Raw genomic sequence first — 16,989 nt, 5'->3', positions numbered from 1 at the left:
TACTTTCTTCAATTTAAGTCTGAATTTGGCAATAAGGAGTTCATGATCTGAGCCTCAGTCAGCTCCTGGTCTTGTTTTTGCTGACTGTATAGAGCTTCTCCATCTTTGGCTGCAAAGAATATAATCAACCTGATTTCGGTGTTGACCATCTGGTGATGTCCATGTGTAGAGTCTTCTCTTGTGTTTTTGGAAGAGAGTGTTTGCTATGACCAGTGAATTTTCTTGGCAAAACTCTATTAGTCTTTGCCCTGCTTCATTCTGTATTCCAAGACCAAATTTGCCTGTTACTCCAGGTGTTTCTTGACTTCCTACTTTTGCATTCCAGTCCCCTATAATGAAAAGGACATCTTTTTTGGGTGTTAGTTCTAAAAGGTCTTGTAGGTCTTCATAGAACAGTTCAACTTCAGCTTCTTCAGAGTTACTGGTTACGGAATAGATTTGGATTACTGTGATATTGAATGATTTGCCTTGGAAATGAACAGAGATCATTCTGTCCTTTTTGAGATTGCATCCAAGTACTGCATTTCGGACTCTTTTGTTGACTATGATGGCTACTCCATTTCTTCTGAGGGATTCCTGCCTGCAGTAGTAGATATAATGGTCATCTGAGTTAAATGATGATGGACAGGAAGACCTGGCATGCTGCGATTCATGAGGTCACAAAGAGTCGGACACGACTGAGTGACTGAACTGAACTGAGGCCTCCCTGTCCATCACCAACTCCCGGAGTTCACCCAGACTCACGTCCATCGAGTCAGTGATGCCGTCTAGCCGTCTAGCTTATCCTCTGTCATCCCCTTCTCCTCCTTCCCCCAATCCCTCCCAGCATCGGAGTCTTTTCCAATGAGTCAGCTCTTCACATGAGATGGCCAAAGTACTGGAGTTTCAGCTTCAGCATCATTCCTTCCAAAGAACACCCAGGACTGATCTCCTTTAGAATGGACTGGTTGGATTTCCTTGCAGTCCAAGGGACTCTCAAGAGTCTTTGCCAACACCACAGTTCAAAAGCATCAATTCTTCAGTGCTCAGCTTTCTTCACAGTCCAACTCTCACATCCAAACATGACTACTGGAAAAACCATAGCCTTGACTAGATGGATCTTTGTTGGTGAAGTAACGTCTCTGCTTTTGAATATGCTATCTAGGTTGGTCATAACTTTCCTTCCAAGGAGTAAGCGTCTTTTAATTTCATGGCTGCAGTCACCATCTGCAGTGATTTTGGAGCCCCCCAAAATAAAGTCAGCCACTGTTTCCACTGTTTCCCCATCTATTTCCCATGAACTGATGGGACCAGATGCCATGATCTTCGTTTTCTGAGTGTTGAGCTTTAAGCCAACTTTTTCACTCTCCTCTTTCACTTTCATCAAGAGGCTTTTGAGTTCCTCTTCACTTTCTGCCATAAGCGTGGTGTCATCTGCATGTCTGAGGTTATTGATATTTCACCTGGCAATCTTGATTCCAGCTTGTGCATCCTCCAGCATAGCGTTTCTCATGACGTACTCTGCATATAAGTTAAATAAGCAGGGTGACAGTATACAGTCTTGACGTACTCCGTCTCCTACTTAGAACCAGTCTGTTGTTCTATGTCCAGTTCTAACTGTTGCTTCTTGACCTGCATATAGGTTTCTCAGGAGGCAGGTCAGGTAGTCTGGTATTCCCATCTCTTTCAGAATTTTCCACAGTTTATTGTGATTCACACAGTCAAAGGCTTTGGCATAGTCAGTAAAGCAGAAATAGATGTTTTTCTGGAACTCTCTTGCTTTTTCTATGATCCAGCAGATGTTGGCAATTTGATCTCTGGTTCCTCTGCCTTTTCTAAAACCAGCTTGAACATCTGGAAGTTCACAGTTCACGTATTGCTGAAGCCTGGCTTGGAGAATTTTGAGCATTACTTTACTAGCGTGTGAGATGAGTGCAATTGTGCGGTAGTTTGAGCATTCTTTGGCATTGCCTTTCTTTGGGATTGGAATGAAAACTGACCTTTTCCAGTCCTGTGGCCACTGCTGAGTTTTCCAAATTTGCTGGCATATTGAGTGCATCACTTTCAAAGCATCATCTTTCAGGATTTGAAATAGCTCAACTGGAATTCCATCACCTCCACTAGCTTTGTTCATAGTGATGCTTTCTAAGGCCCACTTGACTTCACATTCCAGGATGTCTGGCTCTAGGTGAGTGATCACACCATCGTGATTATCCTTGTTGTGAAGATCTTTTTTGTACAGTTCTTCTGTGTATTCTTGCCACCTCTTCTTAATATCTCTGCTTCTGTTAGGTCCATACCATTCTGTCCTTTATCGAGCCCATCTTTGCATGAAATGTTCCCTTGGTATCTCTAATTTTCTTGACGAGATCTCTAGTCTTTCCCATTCTGTTGTTTTCCTCTATTTCTTTGCATTGATTGCTGAGGAAGGTTTTCTTATCTCTTGCTGTTCTTTGGAACTCTGCATTCAGATGCTTATGATTTTCCTTTTCTCCTTTGCTTTTCAGTTGTCTTCTTTTCACATCCATTTGTAAGGCCTCCCCAGACAGCCATTTTACTTTTTTGCATTTCTTTTTCTTGGGGATGGTCTTGATCCTTGTCTCCTGTACAATGTCAGGAACCTCCGTCCATAGTTCATCAGGCACTCTATCTATCAGATCTAGTCCCCTGAATCTATTTGTCACTTCCACTGTATAATCATAAGGGATTTGATTTAGGTCATACCTGAATGGTCTAGTGGTTTTCCCCACTTTCCTCAATTTCAGTCTGAATTTAGCAATAAGGAGTTCATGATCTGAGCCTCAGTCAGCTCCTGGTCTTGTTTTTGCTGACTGTATAGAGCTTCTCCATCTTTGGCTGCAAAGAATATAATCAATCTGATTTCAGTGTTGACCATCTGGTGATGGCCATGTGGAGAGTCTTCTCTTGTGTTGTTGGAAGAGGGTGTTTACTATGACCAGTGTGTTCTCTTGGCAGAACTCTATTAGCCTTTGCCCTGCTTCATTCTGTACTCCAAAGCCAAATTTGCCTGTTACTCCAGGTGTTTCTTGACTTCCTACTTTTTCATTCCAGTCCCCTATGATGAAAAGGACATCTTTTTTGGGTGTTAGTTCTAAAAGGTCTTGTAGGTCTTCATAGAACAGTTCAACTTCAGCTTCTTCAGAATTACTGGTTAGGGCATAGACTTGGATTACTGTGATATTGAATGGTTTGCCTTGGAAATGAACAGAGATCATTCTGTCCTTTTTGAGATTGCATCCAAGTACTGCATTTCAGACTCTTTTGTTGACCATGATGGCCACTCCATTTCTTCTGAGGGATTCCTGCCCGCAGTAGTAGATATAATGGTCATCTGAGTTAAATTCACCCATTCCAGTCCATTTGAGTTCGCTGATTCCTAGAATGTCGACATTCCCTCTTGCCATCTCTTGTTTGACCACTTCCAATTTGCCTTGATTCATGGACCTGACATTCCAGGTTCCTATGCAACATTGCTATTTACAGCATCGGACCTTGCTTCTATCACCAGTCACATCCACAGCTGGGTGTTGTTTTTGCTTTGGCTCCATCCCTTCATTCTTTCTGGAGTTATTTCTCTACTGATCTCCAGTAGCATATTGGGCACCTACCGACTTGGGGAGTTCCTCTTTCAGTATCCTATCATTTTGCCTTTTCAACTGTTCATGGGGTTCTCAAGGCAAGAATACTGAAGAGGTTTGCCATTCCCTTCTCCAGTGGACCACATTCTGTCAGACCTCTCCACCATGACTCGCCCATCTTGGGTGGCCCCTCAGGGCATGGCTTAGTTTCATTGAGTTAGACAAGGCTGTGGTCCATGTGATTAGATTTATTAGTTTTCTGAGATTATGGTTTCAGTGTATCTGCCCTCTGATGCACTCTTGCAACACCTACCACCTTACTTGAGTTTCTATTACCTTGGACGAGGGGTATCTCCTCACAACCACCCCTCCTGGAGTAGCTCCTCTTGGCCCTCCTGCGCCCACGCAGCCACCGCTCCTTGAACGTGGGGTAGCTCTTCCTGGCCGTTAAGTAGAAGGAAGGGTTAAGGAGAGGAAAGAGAGAGGTAAGGCGAGATAGGCCAATAAAGTCTCTTGCTCCTTACCAGTCGGGGCACTCTGGCCAGTTGTCCGCATCAGGAGGAGACCAGGGACAAAAGGGTCCCAGTTGCAGCCTCTGGGTCTGGTCCATTGGCAGGCAAGCTGGCCCCTGAGTACCCTGAGTGGTCAGGATGTCAGTCTCAGCAAAGAAGAGTCCCCACCAGAGTTGCCAAGAGACCTCACCAGGCCATCCTCAGTAAATCTTTAATCCAATTTTCTGTTGATGGGTGGAGTTGTATGTACCCTCCCTGTTATTTACCTGGGGCCAAACTATGGTGGAGGTAATGAAGATAATGGCACCTTCAAAAGGTCCCATGCAGGCAAAAGTTCCCACTGCCACACTCAGTGCCCCCAACCCTGCAGCAGGCCACCACTGACCCACGCCTCCACCGGTGACTCCTGGACACTCAGGCAAGTCTGGGTCAGTCCCTTGTGGGGTCACTGCTCCTTTCTCCTGGGTCCTGGTGCACAAGGTTCTGCTTGTGCCTTCCAAGAGTCTGTTTCCGCAGTCCTGTGTAAGTTCTGGCGGCTCTGTGGTGGGGTTAATGGTGACCTCCTCCAAGAGGGCTAATGCCATACCCAGGACTGCTGCACCCAGAGCCCCTGCCCCTGTGGCAGGCCACAGCTGACCCGTACCTCCACAGGAGACACTCAAACACAGTTCTGTCCAGTCTCCGTGGGGTCTCTGGTCCTGTGCACACAAGGTATGTTTGACCCTTCTGAGCATCTCTGGCAGGTATGGGGTTTGAGTCTAAGCATGAATTCGCCCCTCCTACCATCTTGCTGGGGCTTCTCCTTTGCCTTTGGACGTGGGGTATCTCTTCACGTGGGGTATCTCTTATAGCCACTCCAGCCCACTACAACCTCTAGGGTTAATAGTGAATTCCAAAGGGGTTTCTGCCAATGGCCCTGTGGTGGCCCACGCCTCCAAGAGGCCCCCAGTACTAGGAGGTACTTTGAGTTCACTCTCCTGTGGGGTCACTGCTCTCATCTGGGTCTGGGGGCAGGTGAAATGTTGTTTGTGTCCTCCAAGACTGGAGTCTCTGTTTCCCCCAGCCTTCTGGAAGTCCTATAATCAAATCTTGCTGGCCCTCAAGGCCAGATTCCCTGGGGATTCCCAGTCCCTTTACCAGATCCTGAGGCTGGCAAGCCTGCCATGGAGTTCAAATCCTTCAGAACAGTGTGAGAACTTCTTCGGGATTATTATTCTCCAGTCTGTGGGTCACCCACCCAGTGGGTATAGGATTTGGTTTTATCTTGATTGCATTCCTCCTACCACATCACTGCAGCTCCTTCTTTGTCTTTAGACATAGGGTATCTTTTTTTGGTGGGTTCCAGCATCCTTCTATTTCCAGAAAATAGAAGCTATTTGTTGTGGCAAATAGCTGCCACAACAGCTAGTTGCAATTTTGGTACTTTTGCAGGAGGAGATGAGCCCGCATCCTTCTACTCTGTCATCTTGAACCAGATCATGTAATGATTGATATGTCTCGACTTACATGTGTCACCTAATTATTTGTTTTCTTATTATCCCTGATTATTCCTGTTTATATCTGATTTTTTCCCCTTTTCATTCTCCCTTAATTCATTTAACTATAGTTATTTCATACAGGGTTCACAAGCAGCTACACGATACCCAGCATTTTCCTAGGCATCAGCCCTAGGCTTAGTTCCCATACAACTTCCATTATAATGGGGGTAAAAGACAATCAAAAATAATCCAACCATGACATACCATGTGGGCTTTTACTGTGAAAAGCGATATGAAGACAAATAAGGCAGGTACAGAGATAAGAATGACAGTGAGGTGGGCAATCGAGGAAGGCCCTTCGAGGAGGTGCCCTCTGAGCCAACAGATCAGCGTGAAATGAGGGAGCATGGCTCACACAGAGCTAGGGAAGGGCATAGCTAGGGCAGGGAACTGTAAGTACAAATGCAGGGAGGCAGGAAGGAGACAAGGTTAGTAGTGGGGCCTGAGTAAGCAGAGAGGAGTGGAAGTGGTAGGAGATGTCATTGGAGAGACGGCCAATGACCAGAGCAAGCTGGGTCTCAGAGACCATGGTCGTGTATTTGAATTTCATCTCAAGTGGGTTGGGGAAGTGTTTGAGGGTTTTGAGCGGGGAAGGGCCTGATCTGATTTCCAGGTTGGAAGCATCCTCCTGCTGTGAGGGAGATAGATTGTAGGTGGACAGGATTGAAAGTACAGGGGCCTCTTAGGCGGGGTCCAGGGAAACCAAAGGCCCAGGCCTGCCTGCTGCAAGAGCACTCGGTATGCGAGTGAGCTGGTCCTGACTCAGTTTGGGGTTAGTGGCCGAGGAGGTGGTGAGCTGTGGGGAATTCAGAAAAGATGCATTGGCTGTCAGAAGACCGACTACATGATTTTCAGGGCCCCGTGCAAAATCAAAATGTAGGAACCCTGTTCAAAGATGGTCAAGAATTTCAAGATGACCACAGCAGAGCTTCAAAGCGAGCATGGGGTCCTTCTAAGTGTGAGGCCCTGTGCAACTGTCCAGGCCACACCCAGGACAGAGGCACCCAGGCTTGGGGCCCTTACAGCACGGCCTCTGGTCCCACTTGTTGTCCAAAGGGACCACTGCCCCAGGGCTCCTCTGCCTCCCAGGGGACTCTGCAGTCACCTCTCAGAGGGTCCCCATGGAGAGGGACTCCCTTATCCCACCCACTCTCCCACGCCCGCCCTCTGCCCCTGCCGTCCCTGGCTCCTGTCTGATCGGGTAGGTGGGGGCTCACACCAAAACTGCCAGCCTGGGGTGGCCCTGGGTTTCCCCAGCCTGTAGGGTAACCCTCCTGGCGCGGCGGGTGTGTCGGAAGCAAGTAGTGGGCGGGGGCCGCCCCGCCCCCGAGGCTCGACACCCCGCCCCCACGCGGAAGGTCGCGGCGAAGCGCAGAGCCCGCACCGCGGGCGCGGAACGCGCGCGCGCTATGGCTGACACCTCACCGCTGCGCGACTGTCAGGTACCCGGAGGACGCCCTCGGCAGAGCGCCCGCGGACCCGCATCCCCGGGGTTGCCTGGAGCGCGCGGGTGGCAGTGCGATCCGACCTTCCTGGGGACCAGAGAGGGCGAGGTCCCCAAGAGATGAGTGCGGGTCCTGGGCACACAGAAGGGACAAGTGGACTCTCCAGTGCAGCCAGGCCCCAAGAAATACGGGGCGTGTCCTGGCCGCTCAGAGACCACAGATCGTCCTAAGTTTAGCCCCTTATGTTCAATGTAAGTTTTATTTCAGCAGGCTGGCTTCCTGACCTGGCATTGGGGCCTGCTGGCCAGGCCTTCTCTTGTGTACCACCTCCACCAGAGGGAGCCACAGCCAAGGGCACAGAGCTGGGCGGGATGCTAAGTGCTTCCCGCAGGCCTGGCCCCTCCCTCTGTGCTGGGGCACATTGGCTGGCCGCTACCCTGGCAGCACCCTGGACACCCTGGCTTGCAGGCCCCAGGGCCTCTGCTTCTCTGACTCAGAGGCCCCTCCTCCAGCGCCTCCCCTCCCAGGAGCAGAGACTGAGGCCCGGGGTGGGACCACCATGTACCCGGGAGTGACAGCCGCTCCTGGGCCTGGCTCAGGGCTGGCCCTCACTTGGACATGCCTGGTCCATCTGCTGGATGCAATGCCATGAGGCATTGAGCCCTTCGTCACTCAGAGGAGAGCAGCCGGGCTCTGGGAGGCCAAGACCGCCCAGCCCACAGAAGGCAGTGCCAAGCTCCCCCAGGCTGCCTGAGCACCATCCATGCTGCCTGGACAGACCTGCTCCCCAGCTCCCAGCAGGGCTCGTCCCCCAGACGTTGCCCTGGAGGGTTCCCAGCACCCTCCCCCTCCCCAGGGGGCAGTGGTGGCCTCCTGGGGCCACAGAGCACATGGATCTCTGCAGACCTCCAGGCTCACAAATAGAGGCGGGACTTGACAGGAGGTGACAGGGTCTGTGATGCAGTCCCGAGTCAGGGCTTTGAGCGGGGGACACAGGGGACTTCATGGTACTCTTGGCTCCGTGCTGGGGGACCAGGTGTCACCTCCCAGAGGGCCGGTGCAGGAAGGTCCCCTGGACACCTTGGCATCGGGCCCTCCTGCAGGGCGCCATCTGTGTGGGCACCTGTGGGTGGCAGGATGGTTCAGGAAGTCAGAGGGTGACTGAAATGAGTCACAACTGCCAGGAGCAGGAAGGGGTGATGTGGGGGCCTTCTCTCTCCTTTCACACTTGTTCTCCTGAGGGCTTCCTTGATGGTTCAACTGTAAAGTATCTGCATGCAGCTCTAGAGGCCCAGGTTCAATCCCTGGGTCGGGTAGATCCTCTGGATAAGTAAATGACAACCCACTCCAGCATTCTTATCTCAAGAATCCCAAGGACAGAGGAGGCTGGCAGGCTACAGTCCATGGGTTCTCAAGAGTCGGACATTCTGACCCCAGCACCAGTCCCATACGGTTACTGGGCAAGGCCATGTTTCTAAAAAATGTACAGGTGGCAGTTGGGTGACAATAAGAAGTGCTATGCAGAATCTGCACATCACCCAGCACCAGCTGACCAGAACCTAGCCACACCTGTGAACTCCCACCAGGGAAGTTAGAAAACACAAAACTGGGCATTTGATCATGACAGTTTGGGTGGTCTTGGGTGAGTCAGAAAGACTATTGTCTAATTGGCAGGAAGACCACCCCGACCCCAGGGACGAAGGGAGAGAAGGCCTCTACATGTACACGTGCCCCTACCTGCCAAGGTGCGAAGTGCTATGGCCATGCAGTGCAGCTGAGTGAGCACCATCAGGGCGCCAAGCAAGTGATAAACAGTCGGGTCAAAGCAGGCACACCTGCGCTTCGTTCCCCTTTGCTGGCACTGCATTCCGAGGGCAGGTGCCATCTGTGTACTGCCCCTCTCACAGAAATCACTGCAGGCCTCATAGAGGAATCATATTTTAATTCTGATGAAGCTTTGCATGACATTTTCATGAAGGAACATGCTTTGGGTTGAAAACACAGGAGCCGTTAACAATTTTCTTAAACAATGTGTTATAAACAAGCCACCAGGCCATCAATAAACAAAAGCCCAAATCCTGGAGAGAGAGATGGCTACACTCATGACATAGAACATTTACCACCTTTCAGTGTGAGCTCGACAGCATGCACACACACACACACCTTCTTCTTTAACAAAAGTCATGTCTCCTGGCCAGAAACACGTTACATCCATAACTTGCAATGGCCTAAAGAGCAGATGGGAAGCTTCAGATTGCTGCGCCCTGGTCCACATCCCTCCATTTCCAGGCACAAGGGCCACTCCTGGGACCCCTCATGAGGCCCCTCCAGCCCTGCCCAGCTGGAGTGTGTGTGGTGGGGGTAAGGAGGCAGGGAGGCTCTGCAGCCCCATCAGCAAAGGGAAGGGCCAGCAGGGCCGGAGGACCTGGGCTCTGCCCCCAACCACTAGCCCTGGCCTCCCAGCCTCGGGGACAGGGGAACCGGGACAGCAGGAGCGTTCACCTGCTGCTTCTGACAAGCTGAGATGAGGTTGGGGGCCCTTTCAGTTCCCTCCCCCAAATCTAGGTCTCTAACCCTCTAAACTGCAGTCGGTGCCAAAGACAGCAGCTTCTAAGAAAAAGGGAAATGAACCCGGGACTCACAGATGGTCGCCCTCCTCTCTCCGCAGAGGCCATGCTGCCCTTGACCCGCCTTTCAAGTTCCAAGCTTGGAGGCCTCCGCTGCAGACACGTCCAGACGCGGGGTGCACTGTGAAGAATATGGGTGGGAAACACAACTGAGCCATGAAACGCCCCTCGACCCCAGAAACCGAGCCTTTGGAGGAACCTGTCTGTGGGCCTTGACACTGCCATGGATCACACGACGAGGTAAACCATTTTCTTCCCATTAATGTTTCTGGTCTTCAGCCCCAGGTAGTGGCGGCTGTTCTTCTCTGGCTGCCCGTACACCATGTTGATGAAGAACTTGGGCTCGTCTTCTGCCCTGGGTTTGAAGCACAGGCAGCAAAAAGCAGATCTTAGCCGGCGACACAGATAAGTCATGGCTTCCGCCTCTTCTGAGGGCTCCTCGTACACGGGCTGCTTCATTTCCTCGTAGGCTGACAAAATCACTGCCTGAAATAAGTTGATCAATATGCAGATCATCACCAGCATGAAAGATGAGAGGAAGAGGACCCCGAGAACCCGGTTATTGAAAAATTCCGTGTTCTCAAAAGCTGAGACACAGTAGGAAAATATTGTCTGGGTGGCATGGATCATGTCACTGTAGTTCCACTCGTGCTGCCCGAACACCAAGTACCCGAATGCCATGAAGACAAAGAAATACACGGACACCACCAATGCCATGTGGCAGATGCCAGGAAGGGCAATCTGGATGGCCCTCTGAGCCAGACGCACATCGTAAAAGACCCTGGAATACCGGAGCGTCTTCAGGATCGTCAGAAATACCAGAAAACCCAAAATCACCCTCATGGTGTGATCCACTTGAGCCACTGCATGAAAGGGAATGAAATCCTCAGGGTTCGACCGGTAAGCCTGAACTATACTGATGGCCAAGAAGTGCTTCCTGAAAAAGAGTACAATCCACAGGGTAAAGATACATTTTAGAGCAAAGTTGAGCAAATTATATACACTTTGCACATAGGCAGTCCTTTCTTGTGTGATTACGTAAACCTCATCAACAGTGTAGGCGAGGAAGAAAATGAAGATGGCCAAGTACAAGTAGTTTTCTGCTGAGTCGGCTGAGTTTTTTCTGTTGAAATCAGCGAGCAAGAAGGAGTGCGCATTCAGGCTAGTGTTCACAACACCTAACTGAGAGACCTCGAAGATGACCGAGATGCTGCAGAGGAGACTGATGTCTGGATTGAAGGTGGTCAATTCCACAATCACAGACCACGTCTTCTCATCCAGCCAATGGCTTTTCTGGAGTTCGCTGAGCCTCAGTGTGGAATTAAACTGCTGCTCTGCTGGAAAAAAATAGAAGGCGTATCCTCCTGAGCCATAGGTGTGCAGCAGCCCATAGGAAGAGTACGCCCACCTCTTCTCCGGAGGCCTATAAGTAAACCCTCTGGTCGTCTTGTCAGTGTCCCGCTTACTAACTCTATTCCATGACCCAGAGTAGTTTTTTGTGTCTTCTGGGTCAATGCCATATTCGGGGTGACAGCGAATCTCTCCTTTGAGGCTGCCCTCCACAAATTTCTTGGCCGGCAGACACATTATGTCTCCAGGTTGCGCCCTCACCTGCCTCATGAGTGGCAAGCCAAGGATTTTAGAGGAGCTGTCAGGGAAAAACGTGGGATTCGGGTCATTGTGGAACAGAGGCAACAGCACCCTGTTCAGCCACTGATAGATGTCTTCCAGCCTGGTCACGCCTGCCAGATCCACAGAGAACTGGTCCCGAGTAAACTGATTATAGTAAAAGCTGTCAGTGGGATGTAGGATGGTGACTAGGCTCAGCAAGAGAGCCAGAAAGATGAAGTGAGTGAGGATGTAACTCAGGAACAGGAAAGCTCTTCTTTTGATCCTCTTCTTTCTTTGGAATATTGTGATTTCGTCCTGGGTGAGAGGCTGGTACATTCTCGAGTTTCGGAGCTCCATGACATACCGGTGGCGTCTGTCCATTTCTTCTGGGTCCTTCCGAATGTTGTGCAGCTTGATCTCAGAGAAGCGGCTGTTGCCAATCCATGAAACGTTTTTACAGTACTTGGCCTTCCGTGTTCTGTAGCCTGATACGAGCATGATTTTAGATGGCTGCACGAGAAAGACTGACTGAGTGAACGCACAAAACGATGCAAACAGCCATGCTGTTGACTTTTCGAGGCCGTAAGTCAGTCCATAAAATATGATGAAGAAGGAGGATACTGCACAGGTAAGAAAAACCAAGAGCCAGGCGACACAAACACACCATTGTGGCAGGACCATTCTGGTCTTCTCTTTAAGGGCTGTTGAACCTGGCTGGGGAGGCTGCTCATCAGAAACATTTGTATTGTCTTCAATATTTGGGTTATTGGTGTTTATATTTCTTCCCTGGATGTTGGAGAACTTGCTTTGTGCTTGAGTGACATTGCTTTGGTTTCTGGAGACCTTGCTTTGAGTTCTGGAGACCTTGCTTTTGATGGGAGACCCTTGGCTTTCTGCTTGCTTGGCCGGGGGCTGTCTTTTAGAGGTGACGTTGACAGAACCCTTGGGTTTTGCATGATGTCTGTTAGACACAGGCTCCTGGGAGCTTGCCTTGTCAATTTCATAGGCATGCCAGTTTCCCAATCGTTCTTCCCAGTGCTGCCTTGCTGGTGCTTTCAAAGGATGTTTCCGAGGAGTGACCTCATGTAGAGTCACCTGAGGTCTCCTCTGGGAATACATGAACAAAGATTTGATCACTAGTTGCACAGGGAGGGTAATAAAGGCACTTTCCAGTCCGATCACCATCGACCTGATGTACCTCTGCTCTTGTGGCTCTGCTTCGATCTCCTTCTCTAGACTAAAGAACATAATATTACACAGAAGCGTGGATAACAACATGGCTAAGCAACAGGACAGCCTCTGGAGCCTATTGAATGGTGTAGAAATGACACCAGAAAAAACGGAGAACCACAAGTGGCTTCTCCCCAGCTTGTAACTTAAATCTATGAGGAAAAAGTCCATTTTCTTGAGAGGCTTATCTGGGGGCATTACTTGAAAGGTTCGGTCCAAAGATGATCCGATAGAAAGCCATTTTCGGCACATGAAGAGCCAGATGTGTCTGCTGAACAGATTCTCCACTTTGATTCTACTTAAATACCATTCAGGGGACCTGCCCTCGTTGTTGTGCCACACACGGAGGGAATGGATGTCACCCAAGTCCTTTTTCGTCGCTAGGAGGAAAGTGCAGATGCTTCCTCGGTAGAGAGTCGTAAATTGTGGATGGCTTAAACAGTGCACATCGCTGCTACCTTTGGTTCCGTGCAGTTGGATAAAGACATTGGCCCTGGTCCCAGAACCACAACGGCTTCCTGTAAAAACAGTGACTAGATAACACACATTATCATAAGGATCGTTATCAAGGAGAACTATCACATGTTCCCTAAGATACTGGTCCGTTTCATCTCTGTGCAAGGCCCAGAACGCAAGGATCAAGTACAACAGCATAATGAGAAGTACCGTGAAGAGGGTCACAGGGTTTTGGGTGACGTTCTTGACTGTCTCCACTCGTAAGTCCACAGGGTTAGGGACCACGATCACCTTGGCCGTCAAATAGTGGGTACGCAGGCGAAGGTTGGCCTGTTTGATTATATCCAGCTGCCGTTTGGCCCGCCGTGGGTTCTTGCAGATACAGTGCACTCTTTGCCAAGTGGTCTTCTCTCCCACAGCGCAGGTATCTTCTCTCCAATCGCTCTGGATCCCAAACATGTCCAAGCATTCACTGCTGAAAACAGAAATTCTCACCAACTTGTTATTGGGTTTTAGGACGAAACGAGGTGCCTGTAGAACCACAGCGATGGTGCACTCAGAGGAATCGGTTCGCTGAGCTATGACCTGCACCAGGGCCGCGGGGAGGCAGACCACTCGGGCCTCCTTCACTGCACACTCCGGGTCAAACAGGTCACTCTCGTTGGCAATCGGAGGGATTTTATGGGGCACCAGGTAGCTGGTCATAAAAGAGTTGGGTGTGATCTCACGGCCTGCGTACACAGACACCGTGAACAAGACGGACACGTCTGTCATGATGTGGATCAACACGTCCCTGCCTGCGGTACCGTCCACAACAAAGCTAAACGCCCCTGTCGTCTTTGTCGCAGATTCATCCACTGCATAAGGCTCTGAGCTGGGTCCCACCGTGAGATTAAAACTTCCAAAGCTCAGGTTTTTCCTGATGAGGTGCACTTCCACTGCATCGGGTGGGATCTCAATCACGTCACCCGTGGCCTCCACTCCTGTCATTCGGAATCCAACCACCTGGGTCAAAATGTTTTCCCCATAATTTAGCCAAGGGAAAGGGTCATCCGCAAATTCACAAAACATCGTCGAAATCGGAGCGCTGGCAGGCAGACTAGGAACGCTGTTCACATTTAGGCTGGGATAAAAACAATTCTGACAGTGCTTCTGGGTGCTGAAGAACTTGGTAACATTCCACTTTTCGGTTTTCTTGACATACATTTTAAAGTTGGAGGTCCTCAAGGCAGTGGTCTCATTCTCCGGCACTTTCACAGCCAATACTGTGTCTGCTAGAGATTCAAGCACGTGGAAAGGCTCTTCAAAGACTTCATAATGAACCAGCAGTTTCAGGATGTTAGACAAGGTTATTAATATTCCAATGCACACACTTTCTATTTGCTCAGAAGAAATGCTCTTATCTCTCTGATGACTATCTTGGAGGGCTTGGCTTGCTTGCCAAGACCTCACTGTGGCCAGTTTCTGGGAGAATGCACTGATCTCAGAGGTTTTCTCTGTTAATTTAGTAACAGCCATGACCACCTGGCTAATATTCACCAAAGTGTTTATAGGAAGAATAAGTGTCTGATTGAAAAGGTGTTCTCGGATTTTAATTTTGTCAGCTTGCAGACTTAAGTCGCTTTTCATACTATTCAAGACAGAAGCTACTACGTATATTAAATAACTTGCATTTAGAAAATCCTGCTGTTGAAGCAAAGTAGACAGGGAGGAATTTGGTCCCATGGTGAAGTTGGATAACTCCTCCAGCACAGTTGGTGATGACTTTACGTCAGTGGGAGGCCGCACAGTGGCATACAAGTTCACCTGAGAAAAAGCTCCCAGAGAGGTATTATATGCCTGAGCAATTATTTTCAAGGCATAATGACTGTCCAACACACCAACAGGGAGAAAGGAAGGGGGCGATGTGGAATTCTTTCCCAAATACAGGATGGATCCAAAGTTATTCTCTTTCAAAGAACTGATCTCACCAAAACCATGTACATCAGGAACTATTATTTTATATGTAAGAACAATGTTCTTATGCTTGAAATGAGTACAAATGACAACAAACTGAGTAATGAAGGAAATTCCTTTTTCTGGAACAATTTTGCAGTCTGTGGTTATACGGACATGGTGAATAACGAAAGGATATCTTAAGACCAAGGTGACTCCACTCCAAGTTGCTGCATTTAGAGAAATCCAAAACTTATCTTCCCTGAAATTCCAGAAAGCAAAAGCTTTTATAGACACATAAGCACCATTCCGTCCTGTTGAAGTTTGCCCCGTCCAGTCCAATGGCACCTCCTGACCTGAAGACGTCAGAATGGACCACCGATAGACATCTCGGCCTGCTGTACAACCTGTGCAATCCAGAGACAACGAGAATCTCTCTGATAAAACCAGAACCTGGTCACAATTTTCAATGCATGAAGTGCTTGCTACCGGCTCTCCTTGAAGCACGTGCACCGTTGCATCAGCAAAGGCTGACCTGCTTGTCTTCTGGATCACCAGTCTGAAAAAATATACACGGCCGCCTTGAAGTGTTTCTGGAGAAAGTGTGAGAATAGGACCAGAAGCCCATGTCCACTTGAGATCAACCTGCTCCGGGAGACAAACTTCCTTGCTTATCACTGTTATGTTTTCTCCATCATAGTTTCTTGAGTCTGTGGTACAGTACCAGAGAAACTTAAGTCTCTCTTTCTCTAGAGGGTCTGTTTCCTCTGGATCAGAAGACATATTTCCATTGAGAGTCACCCCATCTGTGAAATTAATTGTGATGTTGGAAGGCCCTGAAATAACAGCATTCAGGGGACGTCTAAAAATGACGACATAGATGCGGTCTGAGTCGTTCTTCCCTGGAACCTGGGGATCCCGCGTTCTGACAACCACCGAGAAATTAAACAGATACACCCCCCAAGGTAAAGAATATGGGGGTATAGTCACCTCGAAGAAACCTCTACTAAACTTGACCGGTGGCTTTTCCAGAGGTTTAGTCCAGTCAGGCACGGCCCCTACATAAGGAACGGAATAGATATACCAACCCCGATAATAGTACTCCTGGATGGGACAGAAGAGGATGACTGTTGCATTGAAGGTGTCTTCCATGTCCCTGGTCAGTCGCACCGGTCTATCGTCGTTCCTATTTATCCTCACGGGGTCCAATTTACAAGGCCAGGGTCGCAATACCTGACAGGACACGGAGGACTCAGTGGGTTCTGAGCTGTTCGGGCTGACAGCTTCTAAGACGACCGGGGTGGGCCCGTCCGTGGGACATTCGGTTCGGGCCACGAATCCCGGGTAGGAGCGCCGGCCGCGCTGCAGAGCCCGACGGGGCAACGCGCGGCTCTCGGCGGCCGCGGGCCCGAGCAGCCCGAGGCGGAAGGTCCACTCCAGAGGCCCGAGCGAGCGCGGCAGGCGGGACAGCCAGCGCAGGGAGAGCCGGCCGCCGGGCGCGGACAGCTGCAGGTCCACCGGCGCGGGCGCGGCGGCGGCGGGGGCGCGGCGGGCGCGCAGCTGGACGTGCGCGCGGACGCAGCGCGGTACGAGGCTCGGGGGCCGCCCGGCCGGCAGGCAGAGGCCGCGGCGGCCGCTCAGGAAGATGCCGCCGCCCGGGGCCGCGCGGGCCCGGAGGCTGACGCGGGCGCGGCCGGCCCCAAGGCCGCCAAAGCCTGCGCCCCGCTCCCCGGGGTCCCGGGAGGCCCTGACCGAGCGGAGCGCGGCCTCCGGCCGCCGCGCCTGGACGAGGGCCCGGGTCTCGGACGCGGCACTTCGGGCCGCGGCGGGCGTCGGGATGGGGCGGTCTCGGGACGGCGAGCCGGGCGCCTGCGCGGGAGCCGGGGGCGGAGGCGGGCGGCCGGGCCCACAGCCCAGGCCCAGGCCCAGGCCCAGGAGCAGGAGAGCCGGCCCGGGCCCCATGGCAGCGCCCGGTGCGAGCTGCGTCGGAGGCGCAGGGCGGAGGGCCAACGGACACGGCGCGTCGGGCGCGGGGCGGCCGGGGCGCGGGCCGGGGT

At 50.9% G+C, this 16,989-nt stretch overlaps 2 protein-coding genes across 2 annotated transcripts in view; both read right to left on the bottom strand.

Moving 5' to 3' along the window:
* The window catches only part of LOC113893376 (polycystic kidney disease and receptor for egg jelly-related protein-like), a 28,923-nt gene extending 20,061 nt beyond the window's left edge, over window positions 1-8,862 (bottom strand). The window contains exons 1-2 of the mRNA XM_027543381.1: window positions 8,811-8,862; window positions 7,054-7,160 (exon numbers count right to left, since the gene is read on the bottom strand). Of these exons, the coding sequence (XP_027399182.1) occupies window positions 7,054-7,160; window positions 8,811-8,862 (159 nt within the window). The remainder of the gene's footprint in view (window positions 1-7,053; window positions 7,161-8,810) is intronic.
* Window positions 8,863-8,998: 136 nt separating this feature from the next.
* Window positions 8,999-16,894, bottom strand: LOC113893375 (polycystic kidney disease and receptor for egg jelly-related protein-like). Its single transcript, XM_027543380.1, has one exon. It carries the CDS (start codon window positions 16,892-16,894, stop codon window positions 9,929-9,931), a length of 6,966 nt encoding a protein of 2,321 aa, XP_027399181.1. The 3' UTR covers window positions 8,999-9,928.
* Between the last annotated feature and the right edge of the window lie 95 nt (window positions 16,895-16,989).

The sequence above is a fragment of the Bos indicus x Bos taurus genome, chromosome 5 (assembly GCF_003369695.1).
Source record: "Bos indicus x Bos taurus breed Angus x Brahman F1 hybrid chromosome 5, Bos_hybrid_MaternalHap_v2.0, whole genome shotgun sequence".
Lineage (NCBI taxonomy): Eukaryota > Metazoa > Chordata > Mammalia > Artiodactyla > Bovidae > Bos > Bos indicus x Bos taurus.
The sequence above is the reverse complement of the archived record's forward strand: the minus strand, read 5'-3'. Positions and strand labels throughout refer to the sequence as shown.